The following is a 21,988-nucleotide window of genomic DNA, read 5'->3' on the forward strand; positions in this document are numbered from 1 at the left end:
AGACCGTAGCCGTCCGTCTTCAGCGGATGGTGTCCGGGCTCCCGTGGCTATTCGGCGCGCTGCGCCCCCACATCCGGGACTTTCTTGTGTCCGCCGTGGGCATCCGCCCGGGGCAGCTGTCCCAGAAAGAACCGGAAACGGTCAGGATCGGGGCCATGGGGCTCACCACCGTTACGCCGCCTGTTCGCTTCTCATCGGCTTCTACATCTTCGCCACCGCCTGTCTACACTGCGTGGCGCACGGAGATGCCAGAGGCCAGCGACTTCGGTGAAGAGGAGCGGCAGCAGGTGTTACGGGCGTATCGGGAGGACGAGCTCCGTTGGAAGCCCTGGCTTATCACCGAGGAAGAGCTCTCGTCAGCTGTCCCACTACAGACCGACCACCCACCCTCGCCGCCGCGATAGGGCTACTCGTCTCCTGCTTCCTGCCTGGCACGGATGTGGTCTGAGGGCGAGGAGCCGGTCGCCACGGAAGGCCAGGCTGAGCCCACTGCTGCCCCTAAGAGGAAACGGCGTTCCCGCCGCTGTCGCGCACCGCCACGGCCCGTTCTGCCCTCCACTGAGCAACACGAGGTGGCTGTGGGGGGCGCGGATTCCGACCTCGAGGAGCGGCAGCGCGCCGTATGCGCGCAACTGGAGGAAGAGCTACGAGGGGAGCCATGGCTCGCTCCCCCCTACGATGAGGTTTTCCGCGGGACACAGCTAGCCCTTGGGGGCCCTCGGAGTTGCCTGGGACTCCCGCCTGCCACTCCGCTTACTACCGCCTCCTCAGCCGCTGCGACGCCTCAGGAGCCTCCATCTCCCACGTCTACGGGGCCCACGGCCAAGAAGAAACGGCGTTCGCGTCGCCACCGCATTTCCCGACGCTCGGAGGTGAGTGAACCAGTTCTGTCACCCCAAGTTTCCTCTGAGCAGACAGCATGTGAAGTAACTACAGACTTAGCCGGTGATATGGCTAGCAATGAGCTATTCACCAAGCCACAGGCTAGAGACAGTCCTTCTCAGTCGATCACGACTGCTTCACTCAATCCTGCAGGGACCACAAAATCTACACATAGACTGAAAGAGACTTCCACTGATTCTCATGTTAATAGTGTGAGTAGTGGGGTGAAGGAGTTTCCTTTTGTGTCTTTTACCATGTCTGAGATTCCATCCAAGTCTGAGCTATCTGTTTCTGAGCCTGACCTCAAGAACTGTGTTTTCTCACCTCCGGGGCCCTCTGAAGCCACAGTAAGCAAGGATATTGCAGAGTTGGCAAATCATGAATTAAAGTGTAACATGACTAGTGATCCTGTTTTCCCTGCTACTCTTGTGTTTAATGAACTGAAAACGGTGAATGCCGATCATGAACTCACTCTAACCTGTCAAGATGAAAACATAAATGCTGATCATGGTAACCTGGACTGTGTAACGTCACTATATGAATTCTGTCTTCCTGAAGGTCATACACAGGGTTATTCTGAACTGTTTTGCTCCAGCACCATTACCTCCACTCAGGAGTTTGAGGCTGAGATCAGGGTTAATGTGACACCGTTTTCTCCTGTCTCTGTGAACTCATCACTAGATAAGATTTTAGCCTCGAACAATGGTGTTACCTCCCACTCTCAGCCTGAAGTGTCACCTGCTTCAGTTAATGGTTCAAGTACCGTTTTACCCGTATCTGTCTCTCCACTCAATATAGTCATCACTCTGACGCCACAGATCACTGCGGGTGCAGGTTCCAACAAACACATCCATCCAACACACCACAGTCATGCTACCACGGTGACATTGGTTAGGTCCATACCTGTGTATTTACTGTTTTTCCAGGAGTCAGCTCCTGATGATCTGAGCCTTGTTTTTGTGGATCGAGTGGCAATTCTTGTTTTCCGTATGGTTGTACCAGCTCCTCTGAGCCGCACACTACCATCGGTCAAGTCCAATCAGCTTATGTTGACCTCTCCTGGGGTTACAGAGACAGGGCCATTAACCTTTGAGCCACTTTGGACTGATGCAGACTCTGGGTACCCTATGATTGCTGGCTCAGAACTGGTGGTCACTACCACTGTTCACTTCATGGTTTTTCGTGCCAAGATGTTAAGCCCTATAGACTGTTTTCTACCTGCTTTCTCTCTCTCTGGGTTTGTGCCTCAGCAGCCTGTGTTTCCTCAGCTCCTAGTCCAGCCAGGGGCCTACATAACTGTTTGTCCTGCAGCTGCTGTTGGACTCCCAGGTGTGCCTATCCGGCACCCTGCGGCGACACCACCGCTTCACGTCACGTTAGCTGGAGGGTCCGAGGGGCCCGTCCAGCCACCCGTCTCCGCTGGGGGGTCCGAGTGGCCCGTTCAGCCTCCTGTCTCCGCTGGAGGGTCCGAGGGGCCCGTTCAGCCTCCTGTCTCCGCTGGAGGGTCCGAGGGGTCCGTTCAGCCTCGCGCCACGTCAGCTGGAGGGCCCGAGGAGCCTGTCCAGCCGCCACCTGCGGCCGCCTCATCCTCGCCTGCTGCAGCTCCAGCCGGTGCTTCGCCTGCTGCAGCTCCAGCCTGTGCTTCGCCTGCTGCAGCTCCAGCCTGTGCTTCGCCTGCTGCAGCCTCAGAGTCTTCGTCCTCGTCTGGTCCTGCCTCGACTGGTCCTGTGCCCACCGGGCCATGGCCAGCACGCCTAACACTGGAGAGCCGCCGCTGCCTTCCGCGCGGCCGGCCTCCTGAACTGCTCCGTCTCCTTCGCCCCTCCTGAACTGCTCCGTCGTCTCCTTCGCCGCCGCCGCTGCCTTCCGCGCGGCCGGCCTCCTGAACTGCTCCGTCGTCTCCTTCGCCGCCGCCGCTGCCTTCCGCGCGGTCGGCCCCCTGAACTGCTCCGTCGTCTCCTTCGTCGCCGCCGTTGCCTTCCGCGCGGCCGACCCCCTGAACTGTTTCCGTGTCGCCGCCGTTGCCGTCCGCACAGTCGGCCCCCTGAACTGTTCGGACTCTGGTGCTGCTGCCCTTTGGGTTGGCCCGCTGGACTGATTTCTGGACTGTCCCCTGTGCTTCTGGTGGTAGTTTTTGTTTTGGCCTTCCGTCCTGGGCCCCCGCCGCCCGCCCTGGGTTGTTTTCCGTTTGGTTTTTTCTGTGTTTTGGCTGTCTGGTGCCAGCCCTTAAGGGGGGGGGTGATGTCATGGTCCTGGGCCATGTGGGCCCAGTATTCTTAGTTTCTTGTATTTTCGTTCCCTGTTTAGGTTCTGTTTCCTGAGTTGCCCTGTTATGTTGTTCCCTGTGTGCTTTCCCTTTGTGACTCTCACCCCCTGTGTGCCCCTGTATGTATTCATGAGCCCTTGTCCCCTTTCGTGTTTTATTCCACGTTTTCCCCAGCCTGTTATGTCTGTGTTCTCCCTGTGCTCTCTCCTCCTGTCTGAACCTCTGTGTACTTCCTGTTTGACTCTGCCCGTCTCCCGTCAGTGTTATGTTCACCCCGCCCTGTCTCGTTATGGTTATCTGTGTCAACTGTGTTCCCCGTGTGTTCCCACTTTCCTCGTTGACCCTCTGTGTATTTCTGTCTGCGTCTCCCTCTGTTCGGCGTCGCGTTCTCCCTCATGTTGTGTGTGTTCCTCCCTGTGTCTCTTGGCGAGCTTTGTATTTAGTTTTCCCAGTTTAGTTTTGTATTTCCTACGTTCTGCCTCTCCAGCATTAAAGCTGTGATTTTTTGAGTTCATCCCCGTGTCTGTGAGTTTTGCATTTTGGGTCCTCCTCCTGCCTGCCACACAACGAATCATGACAAACACAGCTGAAAGCAAGACAAATGAGCAGCCCGCTGATCAATGAGGTCCATCAGCAATTTGACCTATTAATGTATGTTTATATACAAGCTGTCAGAAAAGGTTTTAAATGGCTCTTTGGCACACACACACTTATACACCCCAACTAAGGATGAGGAGTATGTCTATGTCTGTAACAGATCTTATTAATGTTCCCTACTTCACTGTGAATGCTCACTACTTGTTTTTTTCTTTATTTCTTTTACAGTGTAGGGATATACTAAGAAGATCAAAAGAGAATACAGAACAGTGAAAGCAGAGAGAAGAGTAAACAAACCTAAAAGCTCTTTTATATTATATTTCAGATTCTTCAAAGCAGCCGACTTTTGCTTTGAAAACATCTTTGCACACTCTTCAGTCTCATGAGGTCATCATGTGGAGCCTTTCCAACAGTCTCCAAGTTTTCTACATATGCTGAGCACTTACTGGTTGCTTTTCCTTCACTCTGGACTCATTAAACTCATTCTGAAATGTGTTGTTAGGGTTTCGAACACTTGTTTGTGGCAGCCAGGTGAGCTAAAGCTGCTGTTCATCACTATCCTACCTGTCCAAATGGCCCTGAGAGTATTTTGGTGATGAGTTTTGGTTATTGTAATGTTAAACCACATTGCTGCCTGGAATGCTGAATAAATCACCAGATGTGTCACCAGTGAAGGGCTATTTGCTGTACAATAACACTACCTAAGCAGAATACAACACATGAACACAGAAACATTAAGAAGCCAAAACTTCCAGGAGTTACTGTTAGCTTATCTGTCTAATGGTAGATCCGTAAGATAGCTTACCTGTTAACTGAAAACTATTAGGTGGTAACCTGATGAAACTGGTAAACATAAGGCCAGCTAGGGCTAAACTGTCATCAAAGCTAACAGTGGCCACTTTGAAAAACAGCAGCTAATCAAAAATATAATGTACGTTTTTACTTTCAGTATTTGGTTTGACTCTTTGTGCAGCAAAAGTTACAACTAAATTTTTCCAAGAACGCAGTGTGGCCTGGCAGCTTGGAGGAAATTTAAATGTGTTAAATGTGTTCTGAATTCTGTGTTCAGAACACATTTAACTCCAGGATGGTGTTTGGTGGTATTCTTCACATGTCTGCTCTGCAGCTGAAATCAACAACACTTACAGATTTTCTGAGTGGGATGGTTTAGTATTCAAATGGCATCATTGTGTTATTACAGTTCTACAATATCAACAATTCCCATGGACTGTACATATTCTCACAAAGAGATATAACAGTACAATCCCGATGTATGAATCTTGATTTTTTTTTTAATTGTTTGTTGTTTTTCCCTCAAAACTGCTGATTTCATTTCATTTCACAATCAGTCCTGATCAATAATACAACCTCTACTGCCAGTATGTAGTCACAACGTAGCTATGAGATGTTTACCAGTCACCATTAAACAGAATCCACAGAAGAACATGTTGGGTAATACAACACAAAATGACAAACAAGCAAAGCCAAAGACCTTTACAGAAGTCAAAATCTCTTAAAAGTATATGAAACTGAGGCCAAGTGCAAACTCTGGAGTAAAAGCTAGCATGTTGCAAGTCTACCATAACTATGAATAGTTGTTTGTAAGGGGGCAATTAAGGAGGAATATTCTAATTATTTTCAGTAACCATTACAAAGTAATTTTGCTTAAAATGCATAATAGAAACTTGCTATAGAAACAGAAACAGACGCAGTGTGTGGTGCATACAGTTTCTGTATAATCCATACCTTTCACTGTAATGGATACACCCATCAGTGCCTCCCGTAGAGCACTTCTCTTCCTCCACCTCCCCTCCTCTGTGTTATACATCTCCACCACCTTCAGAGGGCTCTGGTCCTCTCCCACTCCTCCCACCACCAGGATCTGCTTTCCCATAACTGCCACAGCTGCCCCAGCACGAGGAGTGGGCATAGGGGGCAAGCTTATCCACCGGTCCCCCTGAAAATTGCGAGGAGGAAGACACGTCAGCTGTCAAAGAACTGGGTTGTATTTAACTTTTTAAATTAGAGTTCTGTGTTCAGATAAAGTCCATGGCTCCTTTAGTTCAGGGTACATACACATCAAACAGATTCAATGCTTGCGTGTTTCTTATAAATTCATATCTGTTTCATTTCTAGCTTAAAAAAGTGTATTTGTGTCTTTAACGGACTGAAAGATTTTTATGTTTATTAATTCCTGCTCAGAAAACAGTAAACTATCAGCTCCGCTGTCCACATTGTTTACCTCTGGGGAGTAGAGCTCCAGAGATGGACATGGCCTTCCTGCAGCGTCACAGCCCCCCAGCATGTACATCTGCCCCCCCACTTCAGACAGAGTGTGATAGACACGGCCGCTGGGCAGTCGAGCCAGGCTCTGCCAGTGAAACTCTTGGGCACTGGGCACCGCCATGACATCGGCACCCAGTCGGAGACTCTCTGGGGAGCTGGGGAGCAGGTAAGCGGAGGCCCAGATCCAGAGAAGAGTTAAGGGCAGGATTATTCAGGGAACGCTGAGAAGATGAAAGGTGTGTTTCCTCACCTCTGGATGGTCTTCCACCTCACACTGGGCCCTGGAGCGGAGACAGCATCAGGCAAAAATGGTTTTAGTAATGCAACATAGCACAGCATAAAGATGGGAATCAGTGGCAGTGTTTAATGGTAGTGTACATGTAGCTTTCAGTTGAGTTACCAGAATGAATGTTTACAACAACATGTTAATTTTAGCGTCTAACATGTTAGACGCTATCTAAAATAAGTTAAGGCTTTCATGCAATCAGAGTCAGATCTGTTGTCATTGATGAACTGTACTTATCATGTTTTCATTTTTCTCACCCCAGTGGGGGAGTATGTAATCGATTCAGTTTGTTTGTCTCTCTGTCTCTGTTAGTGTCAGCAGTGCAGTCGTCCACAGTTTTCAAGAGAAAATAGATGCCAATAACAGCTTGAGTTTATTTAATTTTGCTAAAAAACCGGTCAGGTTCAAGGTCACACCAACTGTGAAAATCAGTAAAACTTTATATTACCCACAGTTCGTTATGGACCGTCATCAAACTTCACAGCAATACACAAGACCTTGGGGGACATGAATACCTCTGTTGGCTAAGCATCTGATCTTGTAATATATCATATGAAAGGGCATTGACAAAGATGTACAACACACTTAATATTTTTTTAAATGACAACCTATGATGTCATATGATGTCACAACGACGCCATAAAGTTTTTTTATTTGATAAAACAAAGTTTAGTGAATGGAAAAAGAAAAAGATTGTTGTTTACATTAGATTAGTGATAAGAAGTTAAAGTCAAGACACACAATTTAAGCAAATGTTATGAGTTAAATTCATTCAGGGATATTTCTTGCAATAGAATTTTGACATTTTTCATAGATTTATTCTTCCTTCTGCTCCTCGGTTTGTGTGTACTGTGTTATACTTAGGCTGCAACAAAGAACGAAGTCACACTGCCAACTGAATAAAGATTTACAAAGATTTATTAAACTTTAATTATGATGTGAGGAAAAATGGATCACTTGTGCAAAGAAGTCCATGGATAAATTGGCAAATGTATTGCATGTGACATATGTGCAAAAATCAAATTAAGATAATTAGATCAGGAAGAACAAAACAGTCGTGCTATCATGTAGAGACGGTGCAAGCACCTTCACAGGGAGGAGTAAAGTTGCAGCAGGAGAGGAGATGGGGCCACGGCCTTAAAAGGAAGAATTTAAATAGCCATGCATCACCTGCATCACACATGAAACTCTTGTAAGACTAAGCGCACACACATAGCAAACCCTGCATTAAGGTCTGAAGCCGTAATAACTGACATAGTTTAGAGCAGGGATGTCAAACTCAAGTCCTTGAGGGCCGGTGTCCTGAAACTTTTCCATGTGTCCCTGCTGCAAGACACCTGAATAAAAGTAGGTCAATTCCAAGTCTCTACAGAACTTGACTGCATGCTGAGGTGGCAACCCCTAACCCTGCTCAAGTACATTTAAATAAATGTAAGTGTTTGAAAAATGTACTTTTATTGCACCATGTTCATTCACTCATGAGCTGCTGTAACATGAATCAAATGGCTGAATCTTGCTAATGACCTAATAATTTTATTCAGCTGTGTTGCAGCAGGGACTCACGTACAAGTTTCAGGACACCGACTCTTGAGGACTGGAGTTTGACACCCATGCACTAAACAAAGTCTGTTGATGGGAAGCAGAATTTGTGACCTGGAGTCACTTTAATGTGTTTGGCACCCGATTGTTTTTGTTTCAGTGTACTTTTTGCCTTTCAATTATCCTTTCCACTGAGATGGACCCAGCAGTAGGTGGAAGAGTTTGGTTCACCTTAGATGGATTCTAATGGATATAGGCGGTATGCCACTGCCCTGCCAGCTGGACTACATAATGTATATGTATATATGGCTGGTTTCAGTCATTATGCAAATGTACTGTTTATAAGATTGGGGAAACCTGCAGTCAGCTGAGACTGAAGAAGTCACTTGGATGAGTGACGAAACGTTTCTCCCACAAAAAGCTACGTCCAGATGAACAGAATCAACTTTTTGGAGATACATAATGTATAGTTTTGTCAATTATGGGAATCCCTCTGTTTAATGTTGTGGTCAATATTCAAATAGGAAGATTGTAACCTTCATTTAACTTTATTTTTTTAACCTATTAATGCTTTTTAAGGTTTTGCTGTTTTCACTGACACTTCCAAGTGCTTCCAAACACGTTATGATAAATACCTAAAAAGCACACTTTGCTGATAATATGCTCATCATAGGCTATTGTGAATAGAATTTTGAGCTGAAAAATTAATTTAATCCATTTTGCAACAAGGTTTAACATGACACAATGTGGAACAAGCTGTAAATACCTTCCATATGCACTATAACAAGGTGTTGATAATCAACTTAACTTGATTAATTAATGATGACCTCTGAGAGCCTATATAAAAGCACAAGTTATAATAGTTTGCTGATGTCTTTCCTTCTTGGCACTGTGCTTACACAGGCCTGAATGCTGTGGACTAACAATGAGAAGCATCTGCTGCTGCTCATTACTCTAGGAAGGGTTACAGGGCCATTACCAAACTATCTGAAGTCCATGATTGTATAGTGAAAAGGATTATTGTCTGAGGAAAACAACATTCCAAATAGTTGCCAGTCTGCCCTGGAGCCGATGTCCCAACAAATTCATCCTAAGGTCAGACCACTGAATGCTCAGAGAAACTGTCAAAAACTGAAAGATTGTCAGGTAGTGGTCAGGTCACCACGGGGTTTGCGTTTAAAAGGGAGACTGACCCACCTGTTCTCTGCTCAGACATTGGTTCCCTCATGTCAGGAGCTCTAGAACCCTTGCCACTGTCAGCCAGCGCGCGCCTCAGGTGCCATAAGTGTTATCCAGCTTTGTTCATTCTTCCATCCTGGTTCCACCGCTTCCAAAGCCATGATCAGTGCACCAGGAGTTAGCCTAACTTCCCTCTTGTCTGCCTGTGCCCAGGAATGGGCAGCGGCCCTTTACAATGCCAAGTCCCCAGCCTGCAATGATTATGCCCTGTTTGCGGAGGAGTTAAAGAAGACCTTCGATCCCCCTTGTAGTGAAGTGGAGGTGGAGTTGCAACTATATCATTTACGTCAGGGTAAGCAATCCATGTGTCACTTTTTCTCAGAGTTCCATATTGTAGCCACTACGTTAAACTGGGGCAATGCTGCTCTCCTTTCAATATTTATGGAGAGTTTGACCGATGACATCTGAGATAAGATGGCAGGACATGAGGCTTCCAAGACTCTTGATGAGCTTTGAAGATAGACCAACCAGTTATGTCACGACCTCGTACTTCTCTAGAACTCTTCCAGTTCCAGAGAGGTACAGCTCAGCCGCTTCACGCCTGGTTGACCATTTCATTCTGGCCACTTCAGTAGACGGCCACCTTCTCCAGTCCTACCCTATCTGGTTCCAGACCCAGCCGATTCGCAAGTCCATCAGGGACCACCAGGAGGAGCCAGATCCTGGGCTGGGGTACTCAGTGTCTACAGCAAAATGGATTCCACAGAACTCCCACTTCCGGAGTCCATTGATTTTTCTACCACAATCTCTCTGAGGTCGGGTGTAAAAAGGGATCCTCTAATCTACCCCCACATCGCTCCTACAACATGCCCATCGAGCTCCTCCCTGGAACGGTGAATCTCCACGTCTCTCTGCTCTTCATTCTCTTCACTCATTATCCCTTGTGTAGCCCCCTTGTGTTTTTCTCTGTGTGTCATTCTGTGAGTTTTGGTTTCAGGTTTTGTTTGTTACTAGTTTTCCCAGTTTAGGTCTATGTTTAGTTCTGTCCTCGCCACTCATACCATCAGCCTTTGCCTGCATTTTGGGTCCTCCTGCACTAACACAACATGGCTTGCCCCGCAAACCGTGACACACATTGGACCAGGAACTATTCCTACGCGCCCCCATTGGTTTTCAGCACCCTTTCGCTGGCCCCTGGTGGAATCCATTTGTGCTGCCCTGTCTGCCGAACCAGCACCTCCACACACCTCTGCAGGTTGGCTTTACATTCCCTCCAAATGTCGTCAGGAGGGCATGGTCTGAGCACACTCCTCCCTGCTTTTGGGCCATCTGGAACCCAACACGACCCTCCAACTTCTTTGATATGCCTTCTGGTGGATCTCTATGGGTTGGGCCATCCGTGAGTTCGTTTCTGCTTGTGACATCTGCTCCCGGGTCAGATCCTCCACCCAACATTCTGCTGGTGACCTTCAGCGCCTCCCTGTTCCCAGACATCCGTGGTCCCATGTTAATGATTTTGTCACTTCTATCTGTCTGTTAACAATCTCAACACCATCCTTACCCTTGTGGATTGATTCTACAAGGCGGTACATCTGGTCGCGTTATCCGCCCCCCCTTCTACGAAATGGACGGTCAAACTCTTTCTAGAACATGTCGTCTGGCTACATGGGTTCCCCAAGGACATCATCTCCGATATGGGGTCCCAATTCACCGCCAGGTTCTGGAAGGCCTCTTCCAGTCTCACATCTGGCTACCACCCTCAGAATAGGCAATATGGGCCAACCAACAATTGGGATGCTTTTGTGATGCTTCATCTCCACCTAATTGTCTCTTTGGCCATGTTATATACTTTCAGTGCTCAATATACCAAACAACATGGCTGTCAACATTTCCTGGACCATTCATTTCAACCACAGGACCGGGTCTGGCTCTCCACAAGACACCTGAATAGACATACCGAATCCAAGAAGCTCAATCCAATGTTTATTGGCCCATACGAGATCGCAGCCAGAGTCAGTCGGGTCATTTATCGGTTACATTTTTTATGAAGGTCCACTTGTCACAGCTTAAACAACACATTACGTCCCCGCTGGCACTACGGTCTCCAGCCCCCACCCATCCAGAATCATCAATTGGGGTTAAACTGTCCATGGAATTCTGGACTCTTGTCGCCGGGGCCAGGTGGTTCAGTACTTGGTGGATTGGGCTGGCTATGACCAGGAGAAATCCTTGTCAGATGCCTGAACCCTCAACTGGCTCCTTTTGATGTGAAGGAGCAGCAGCTATACTCTGAGCCTCTCCCGGATAGCTGAACTCCTCACCCTATCTAAGGGAAAAGCCAGCCTTCGGAGGAAGCCCATTTCCGCCTCTTGTATCCATGATCTCGTTCTTTTGGTCACTACACACAGCTTGTGACTATAGGTGTGGGTAAGGATGTAAATTGAGAGCTTCGCTTTTACACTCAGCTGTCTCTTCACCACAACGGACCGGTACAGCATCCACTTCACTGCAGCCACAGCGCCAATCCGTCTACCAACCTCCTGTCACTCGTGAACAAGACTCCAAGATACTTAAACTCCTCCACTTGTTCCTAACCCAGAGTGCCCACTACCCTTTTCCACCCTTTTCATCTTAAGTTGTATTTATTAAAAAGAACCATCCACCTGTTCTTATCTTCTTACATAGTAAAAAATATTAATTGCTTGCTTGAGTCATCTTGTCATATAATGTACAAGCCAATGACACAAAATACCTTGCTTCCATGACAGACTTTTGCAGAACGGGGATAACTGACTACAAGTCACACACCTTTCCCTGCATCACTTTGCTCATGTGTAACTGTGAATTTAAATATCCACCTCTTACAGGTATCCTCAGATGAGCAGCAGCTGTAGTCTGAAGTGAGTCAGCATCTCTCATGTTTAACTTTCCTTCCTTGTCGTTGTGAAGCCAGGCCCTGCTGTTGTTTTTTCCTATGTCATCCCTCAGGAGCTTTCTCTTTCCTGCGTGTAACCCACTTCTCCTGCCTACACACAGTTTCCAGCGAGGAAAGGGGGAGGAAGTCTGTGACAGACGTGGGAGGAAGCTTTCCAGAATAAGCCCACGATGCACTGCAAGGCTAATTTTGACTACATCACAGAGTACATCACCTTAAACGCACTCTGTCTCACAGACCACAGATGGTTATTGCTCCCAAACTCAGGTGTTTTGAGGTCACACAAAGGCAACTGTTAAATTATCCAGCTGTGATTAAACACACTCTCTAAGCAGTTTATCCTTTAAAGCTTTACATCTCCTTTTAAAAACATGCCCCCTCACCTTGGAAAGGTACACTCTCCGCCTCTCTGTCCATTTTACTGGCAAGCTTTATCTGTCACACCTTTGATCACCTCACAAACAGAGACGATAAAGGACAAAGGGTGAAAATACAGAGGACCATCCTTCAAAATAAAATCTCCCACATTTTATTGTGCAGGGATATGTTGCCATAGCAACAGTTAGGCTTTTCTCAAGAGGTGCTGCTTTTGTTTTTTGGGGTTTGTTTTTTTAACGTCGTTTGCCTGTGATTGCTTATCGCTTGGTTTGCTGTTAATAATAGCTTATGAAAACGGATGAAAAACAAATAAAAGCGGTTGTGTTCCTATAGTCTGACCCCAGCGGGGGGCGAGGGGGATTTGCTAACAAGGCTGGGTAGTTTTCATCCAGCCCAGCTCACAGAGTGCATTAATTGCAATCTGTAACCAATTTGGTTTGCCATATCGTTTTTGTTTTTTTGTTTTTCAATTAACTGCTTGAACAGCTTGAGATCAACAGTAAGCCTACCAGCATCATCTGAAGTCATTTACAATCAGCATGCCTCCAACTTGAAACTTTTAATTAGGTTGCCTTCCTACTATCCCTCTGCTGTCACTGTGCAGGGACTCTAATCTGAATGTAAAACTAGTGAAACCTTCATTCGTTAAATGAAACATACTGAAATGCATTTTAATGAAAAATTGTGTCTTACGAGTCATTATTGTGTTATCAACCATCCATCCAAGTTTGAATGACAATGAACATAATTTGTGGCAAACAGGTTATCACGAAGGAGAAACATCTGAAGTCTCTCCGCTGGTCGTTCTGCTCATAGACCTCAGAAAAATGAATATGCAAATACTGAGATTGCAAAAGCTAACCTGAAGCCAAGGCATGGATCCAACTGCTAATAACATTTGATACAACAAATTAGAATACTTGAGATGACTAAACTGGATCCAACTGTGCCGCCATGCGAGTTAATCCCTTCTTAATCAAACTTGCAAGGAAGAAATCCAGCATTACTTTTCCTCAGGGACTCTACTCACTTTACTTACACATTTATTTTCACATTATTTATTTATTTATTTCATTTTTGCTTTAAAAGATTATGTAAATCATTGATTTAATTATGTCCTGTTATTGAACACTGGGGCGAGCTCTTTATTCTCTTGAGGACAACCAAGGCTATGTGGGACCCAGCCCAAACATGTTCACATGTGTTTTGTAGACTTGGAGAGAGCATTATTACTGGCTATGGAAATCGTGTACATCATTGTTCTTTGTATGCTGCTGCTAAATGTCCATCTTTGCATATTCGCAGACTATTCCATTGGTTGATCTTTATCTATAAATCTCTCCTTGGGCTGGTTCCATCTTATTTATGTGTTTATATGTGTAAAAACCACAACCAATACAACCTTCGTTCGAACAAAATCATACAATTGATTGTCCCAAAAATCAGAACAGAACTGGGGAAAAGGGCTTTTAAATACGCTGCCCCTGCTTCCTGGAATAATCTGCAGAAGGAACTGAAATTATCAGAATTGGTTACCTTGCACACTCAGAAATTAAAGTACAGAAATGTACCTATAGGGGTACAATGGCTTGTCACTGGGGTGGTACCCTCTAAGGTACCGTTCTGTACCCTAAACTGTGGGTACTGATTTGTACCCTTGTAATTTGTACCTTTTACACGTCAAACCTGTACTTTAAAGGGCAAAGTTGTACCCTTAGTATAAAGTACAAAAAAGAACCCTTAAAAGGAGTACAAAAATGTATTTCTAAAGGTTCAGTATCTACACACAGATTTCCTATATTTTTCTTCTCAAGATTTGAAAAATTGAAGATACAAAGTCAAAAATACTTGTCACATTTATTACCTTCTTAAATACATTGCTTAACTGTTACATACAAACTGTTATCAACAGAGTATGTGTCATAAGCTGCAACATCAATTTCCTGTCCAGGTTTTAGCAACGTCCATTCACTATCAACTCTAACACTGTATGAATGAAAATGGTTGTCATATAACAGGAATGAGAATTTTTCCACAAAAGACCCACATTGTGTCAATATTAAATATGTACTTAATTTGCCAGAACAGAGGAATCTTCTCTGAATGCAGTACATCAATGACAAACACATCTCTTACACAGTATTTGACACTGTTCACAATTACTTCTGACACGCTGGAAAACTTTCTTAGCACTATCAACTTCAGAAAAGCCACAATAGACTGTCAGTGCTTGTTGCAGTTCCAGTGGTAATGACAAAAATGATGTAGTCACACTTTTTCCAAAAACATTTTCAAATTCACCAAGTAAACTTTTGTTAGAAAGCTCCCAGCACTGTCTGAACTGATGTCTGTTGCTCAAAGTTGTAGCAATGTTCATAAAATTTCTACAATTGCGGGACAACGTTTTGAAATACTGGTGCTTACTTTCAAATCTCATACACCATAACAAACGTAGAGGGCCGAACATTTCAATCAGTCTTGCATAGTGGATTAAATAATGACACTTTGGTGTAATTACATCCCCAAATACACTTTTCAGTTTTGTGAGAAACTCATGGACAAGCAACTTCAACAATAAAATATTCTCTTTTCGCACTTTTTTAGCCATTACAATCTCTGTTATTTCACGACATAGAAGAAAAACATGCCAATATTTACAATTAGGTGGCACACGGTCTGCCATCAGAAATGGCAGCAATCTGAACAGGCACCACTTTTGAGATGCTGATCCAACAATACCAACACTCTGAAGTCTCTCTGATAACTGTACTGGTTTGTTTGTTTTGTCATTCTGACCAATGGACATTTTTTGCAATTCTTCATTGATCTCTCTAATTGTAATATGCTTCTCAGTGTGGGCTTTACAAATCACTAGTTTCATAACTAGAGGAACTACACCTTCCAACAGATCATGCATCACATCAGGTGGTAAAGCTTGCGTAACACTGAAATAACTCAGTCTGTCAAAAGGACATGAACTATTTACACCATATATTGTTTTATCATCCGGAAATTCTTGGATTCGTGCAAGATGATACTGGTGAACCTCTGATGTTCTTAAAACAAAGCTTTCTTCCTCAAAGGATTGTTTCATATCTTCATAAGAAGCCATGCAATACCGACAAATTCTACCAGTGTTAAATGACATAGAAAAACCACCAATCATGTGAGCTGATAAATTATCAAAATTATAAAAAATTATAAAAAATTCATTTTCAGTACAAAATAACAGTGTATGAAAATGAAATAATCTAAAGTTGATATTAATTATGTATGGTGCTGCATAATTTTTTTTTTTATAGAATTTAACAACAATACTGTAAGAAGTTACATGAACATACAAAAAAAGGAAAGAGGGACAGATGAAGAAAGCAAGGTCAAGGGCAAATAAAATTTACTACTATAAACATGTTAAATGTGACAGCTATTTCCAAGTTCAATTCAGCTTTCTGACTTACACCAGTAGGCATCCCTAAGAAGGGGTACTTCTTCAACACATCTTCCACAGGCATACCATCTGCAATTTCTTTTTGCCGCCAAGCAAACGTTTGCTGCATACGGTTATGAACCACCATGGTATCTGGTTGCATCTTCTGATATTGGCACTGTAAGACCTTTAAGTGGGCGTCTATGGATAATAAATCCTCTCCTTGGACGCATGGTCCCTTGAAAGAAAGCAAGAGTGAGAAGAGAAAGTCAAAACAGATTAGAAACCCAACATAAGACTAAATATACAATTAGAGCTGACACGATCTGTGCATCACAAAGAACTCGTATCGTTTAAAGTTAACCGATACCATGAACCAATATTTAAAATATGGAAACTCTGAAATAATTTCACATAAAATCTTAATTGTTAACTTGAAATTTTAGTTTTGGAGTCATATTTAAAATGTTTTTTAAAATCTAGTTCACCCTCTTTTAGCGCCTTCCAATTAATAATATTTTGTGAGGTAGAAGTATTAGCACTGGTACTTTGTATTAGCAAGTGCTCTAATCCAAGTATTGGTATTGTTTCGGTTTGAAAAAAGGGGTACAGTTGCATCCCTAATCCTTAGTTTTAGATGCAATAACAGATGCAAGAACATTTTATAGCTCAAGATGTCCCTCACACCAACCTGACAAACATTTCTCTGACTTGTTCGTTGACATTTATTAGGCTGCCCTCTCCTCGTAGAACCAAACTTCTCCTTACAACGTCTCACTGTCTCACTGTCGACTAGTGGTGCCCGCTCTGATTTGAATTTACGTCTCAAAGACATATGCCATGTGTGCTTGTTAAACAGAAACATAAGTTACTGTAAAAACAATCTACACAAAATACACCCAACAAAGAATCAGTAAACATACTTCATACAAACCTACTGAGAAGGCTACAGATTGTCTTACTAACAAAACAAGATCGAAAAAAGCTTCACTTTTACTTTGTAATCTTGAAGGAACCTTATGCAAATTTAAAATTTAACTTACATAACCATTTCCCTCACGATCCTTGAGGAAAGGATACTTCATTACCAGCGTCTTCACAGCTTGCACATATTCAGAATTTGTGGGATACCTGTAATATAAGAAGAAACATAAGTGTTAGAGCAACTGCTGACAAACAAACTTTATCAAGTGTGAGTTTATTTTCAATATGACAGATTCAGCTTTTTCTAAAGCAACAAGCTAACATTACCCTGATTAACTTACATAGTATACTGTGCCACAGCTTCATATAGAACTCTGATTATTGTGTGTCTGTCCCTTGGATTTTTATGGCACGGTTCTTTGTTGTCCAGTTTTAGTTGCAGATTTTTGGAAAATCTTGGAATTTCAAAAGAGGCTGGCAGTCTCAAAGTATTTTCATTGCTGTGAAAACAGTTAAGTGTTTGTTTTTATTGTATGAATTGAAGTATAAAACACTACAGTAACAATACATATGGTAGAAACAATGATCATATTAACTAAATCCTAAAAGTGCATAACGGCCAACATGTATGCTTCAGACATACTAACTTCATTATAAATAAGAAAATACCTTATTGAAGTTGACGAAGTAGATGGTTGCCAGTCTTCTGGAGAGACAGTCTGTAGAGTCAGCGTCACTGAAGATTCCTTCATCCTTGACACAAATTGGTTGAATTTAACCTGCTTTTTGAAGGATCCTTGGAAAAGGTATGCAACCATAGTCTCAGTAAGACCGCAGTCAACTGTGTCACCATCAACCTCATTGTCTGCAAGATAAATGGTAGTACAAACTTTAAATTCAATGTAAGGATATTTATCACCACATTTTTACATGGGTAAAAACCGTATATCACACACATTAAAACCTTTTGTACAACTTCTTTCAGTTCAAAGAAATATTCATTAAAAAAATCTGTAAATTAAATAAAATAAACCAAATTTTTAGAGTGAATCCTCTCGATATGCAAAGTTTTCATTTTTAAATTTAGATGTTTGTTTGGGACTACTGGACACAGGAGAGCAGAGTCCTGCATGCTTTTGTGCCCTTTCAAGTTTGGAAGAAAAAAAAAAAGACTAGAATGCTGTAATGTGTTAATATTCACTACTAGGGATGGGTATTGATAAGATTTTAACGATTCCGATTCCATTTTCGATTCTGTTTAACGATTCGATTCTTTATCGATTCTCTTATCGATTCTTTTTTTTTTTAAAAAAAAGGAGAACACTAAGGTCGATTAGCTCAGAGCTTTGTTTTATATCTTCTCTTTGAACAAGATAGAAATTTAGGAGTAACATGGCCTTACAAACCCAACAGTGAGATCTTGAGAGATCCAGCCTACGGCTCTTCAATGGGGTGTCACAGGGTCCCCAGGAAAAAAAAATTGTAAATGTAAAATAATAAAATAAATATTCTTGTGAGACATATCACATATTGACGGGGTCGGGTTATGTTAAAAAGTATAAATTGTTATACTTTGTTCATTGGTTCAAAGGTACCCCACACTTCTTTTTTTGTTTGCTTGTTTGTTCTGGTGTATTTTTCATTTGAACTGTTACTCTGCCAGAGTACTCATATTTACAAGATGGCATTGAACGCCCCATTGGTGTATCAGGAAAACTATTTTGTACGTATGTTCCTTGAAGGGGATTGAAGTCGTTCTTTTTTCCACCGCAGCGAAGGGCTAGGAGTAGGAGAGGAGCTGCTGTATGTTTTTGTTATCGAATCGATCTGATTGTGAAATAAAGCATATGCAGTGAGAAAGCAACTCCAGGAGTCATCCCTGCCTTAAAGCTGCAACATTCTTCTGTAGCAATAACAAAGTATAACATAAATTGTTCTGTGGCAATTACACAAGAATATCCAGTAATGTCCCTGCCTACAATTAAACACATTCACTTACCAAAAATCGGGGGCATCTGCTGTGGCAAATGGGTGCAAGCCTTTGACCACAAACTTAGACACTGCTCGGTGACATTAGTCTATCCTGGCCTGAAAGGAGACGCTACCGGTAGACTGCAGCGAGAACTGCCAGCGAGCGCCAGCCAGACTCTGTCTGTCTCTCTCATCATGGTCACCTACATGTACAGTAATGGCAGGTCTTGTAATAAGGCAGATTGCACTAACATAATATGCACTGTTAGTTGATTATTTACCTGCCGCATTAACGGGAGAGGACGTGCAAACGTTAGCGCTGCTGCTGGGTTGAGAGTCACGAGTCCGGAGCGGAATTAAAAACGCGTGTCATCGCGTGTTTTGTGAGCAAATGCTTTTGCATATTCGTAGTGTTTCCTCCCTTAAATGAAATATCTACTTTGCAAGTTGCCCTGTTGTCATCGGTTCTCATAAAGTATAATCAAACTTTTGAGCGTTTGAGCCGCTTAGGCGCCATGTTTCCTGCCAGGTAAATGACGCTCCGCAACGTGGTGACGTCATTCGGGGCGTCTGGAATCGATAAGGGAATCGTTTGCAAAAATGGCAAACGATTCCAAGGAATTGAAACAGTGGGAACCGGTTCTCAACAAGAACCGGTTTTCGATACCCATCCCTATTCACTACTAAGGTGACTCCTTTCTCCAGATTTCCGACAGTTTTTGCCGTCTGTTCTTTCAGACCGATTACTTATAGCGATAACACCCGCAGGACCGTATTACAAGCTCAGATTACATGCTGAAAAAGTTCCCACATTGCTTAAAACGCGACTATCAAACCCCAGCTGCAACACCCTTGTTATATTTTAAACAAGTGCGGCGTCAAGATATTTCCTTTAAACGTTATATTCAGCCGCCCATGTGTGTTGATGGCCTTGGAATGGATGTAAAAACGTGATTTTATTAAACCATTAATACACTAATGGTAAACTGCATTCAGCTACCAGGGAATCAAATTTCGCGCCGTTCCGCTGCGCAGGGGTTACCGAACCCATAGACTGTGGCCGAACCACATATATAAGTTCAAACTTATACAAATACTATGTGTACACATTTTTCATTTTTCAGAACTGTGACCTCAACTTTACACATGAAACGTTTGTAAAAACGTTTGTAAAAAGACATAATTTGAGCTAAGAGAGTGCCGAAACTAGCTAAATTGCTAATATACGTTAAGCTAGGCTAAACCAATAATTAGTAATTACGCTACATTTTTCTTTAAATAAAACTTACCTCTGAAACGCTGAGCTTCACCTTCGGTGACATCTAAGCCCCACTCTTGTATTTTTGTTAAGAGTTCCTCGGTTGAAAGTGAACAGAGCACACCAGGACTTGCAAGTTCGTCATCCATCTCCGTCCGTTGATAAAACAAAATGGCACCTGCTGCATTTACAGAAAATTCTAGAATCCACCAGCTATTCGTTGAGTTTCTTCTTCTACTTTTTGTTTGATGTTGTGAGGATGGGCTCAACTCGCACTCCGAGTTCAATAAGGGTGCTTTTTTGTAATTCATCCAAATAGTTATACTTTTAAAAAAAACACTCTCTTAAAAAAATGTTTAAATGCATTTTTACTTTTTTTTCTTTCAAATAAATTCATTGCTCTTAAAGCAGCTTAAAAATAAGGGGGGTTCAGGGAATACAAAAACAACAACAGCAATGAAAATAATAAAAAATAAAATAAAAACACTAAAATATATGCTTAAATCAATACAGTTGCAAATAAATTACTGTCAAAAAGAATAAAAAAAAACTCTAATCAAAAAGAGCTTAATCAACCTGTACTTTATCTTTTGAAAGAATGGGTACAAATAAGTACTTTTCACAATTAAGGAACATGTATGTACCTTTCAGATGCTAAAAAAGGTACAGATAGTTCCCCCGAGGTCCAATATTTGTCCTTAGACTGTATTAATGCCATTTTTGTACCTTGGGGCACAGTAATGTACCCCTTCCGTACCCCTATTTCTGACTGTGCAGTTGTGTGTCTTATTTTGAAATAAATATTTACGTGTTACCATAGCAACCAGAGAGCATTAAGGGGCAGAGAGGAGGATGTTATGCTCAATGTTGTTGGCGCATTTCCGGAGGACACTGCTAATAAAGTTACAGAATTACACAGTGAATTCGGCCTTTATTATTATATTTACAAAATAGCACAGTTTTTGTCTTGGTCGTATCATTTTATTTTGTTGGATTTATCTGCAACACCCTAAAGGCTGGTCTGTGAAAATATTGTCTGACATTAAACCGGTACGTGGCGCAAAAAAGGCTGGGGACCGCTGGTGTAGAGGGTTGCTGCGACCCATGAAGATTCTAGGAGTAAGGTGAGATGAAAACACAGGATTTGCTGTTTTCATTATTTTCAAAACTAAAAAAAAAAACTAACTAAAATCTAAATTCTACCTAAAACACTTTAGTAGAAGTTAATTAAAATGTTTTATCACTCTTAATTCTAGTTTTCAGCTTGGTTTCAGTTAATTGTAATAACCTTGGGTGTTAGCCAAGTAGATATGTATGTATCTATATGTATCTATAGTAACAGTTGACCACTGACCCTACCAAGCAGTTCCTTCCTGTCTCTCTCTCCATCGCTCTCTCTCCCTAAACTCTCACAGTTTTCAGCTATTTTAGGGCCAATACATCAGGACAGTCATTGGGAGTTTATAGAAGTGTACCTACTTACTTACTTATGTAACACTCTCATTTTAACATTTAAGCAGACTGTTCAGAGCTTACACTTCACAAACCATTTTCCTTTAAAGCTTTTAATATTCACTTCTCATGAATCTCCACAGTAAAGACAGTAGTTCATGCAGAACTGATAGAGGGAGTGAAAGAACAGTGTATATGAATGAATGTCAAAAAATAAGGTTTAAATATGTTACAAGCACAACTCTTAGTGATGGAGGAGGTAGTCAGTTGTAGAAGTAGCAATAAAGCAGTCAAGTTTCAAAGATGAAAGTGCCTACTGAGCAGCAAATGTTTCCTAGGGGAATTTTACTTTTATGTTTTTGGGTTACTGCAATAATATGTGTACTGCATTTGACTGCTGCAGATGTTAAAGGTTCAGTTCAATTTTTTATTCCTCTCACATATTTGTTACGTAACATTTTTAAAAACTGTCTTATCTGTCAAATTACACCTATTAGTATGACTTAGGCAGATGTGAAACATCTGGGTCTAAATCTTACAATGACACGTTTCAGGCATCAGTAAAGTTTTTTTTAGGATTTTGCATTAGACGGACTGATTTCCTCTTA

General features: G+C 42.7%; 2 protein-coding genes across 2 annotated transcripts in view; both read right to left on the reverse strand.

Annotated features, from left to right (window-relative positions):
- Positions 1-21,988, reverse strand: part of klhdc8a (kelch domain containing 8A) — a 67,911-nt gene that overhangs the window by 22,115 nt on the left and 23,808 nt on the right. Inside the window, 3 exon segments of the mRNA XM_026169014.1 lie at positions 5,492-5,702; positions 5,988-6,186; positions 6,282-6,312. Coding sequence (XP_026024799.1) covers positions 5,492-5,702; positions 5,988-6,186; positions 6,282-6,312 — 441 coding nt within the window.
- Positions 15,631-20,284, reverse strand: LOC113022997 (sterile alpha motif domain-containing protein 3-like). The gene is given in 7 exon segments (XM_026169015.1): positions 15,631-16,013; positions 16,467-16,622; positions 16,819-16,906; positions 17,041-17,199; positions 17,369-17,564; positions 19,960-20,097; positions 20,100-20,284. Coding segments are annotated over 7 exon segments (1,041 nt in total). The 5' UTR covers positions 20,116-20,284; the 3' UTR covers positions 15,631-15,725.

This window comes from Astatotilapia calliptera, chromosome 5 (genome assembly GCF_900246225.1).
Source record: "Astatotilapia calliptera chromosome 5, fAstCal1.2, whole genome shotgun sequence".
NCBI lineage: Eukaryota > Metazoa > Chordata > Actinopteri > Cichliformes > Cichlidae > Astatotilapia > Astatotilapia calliptera.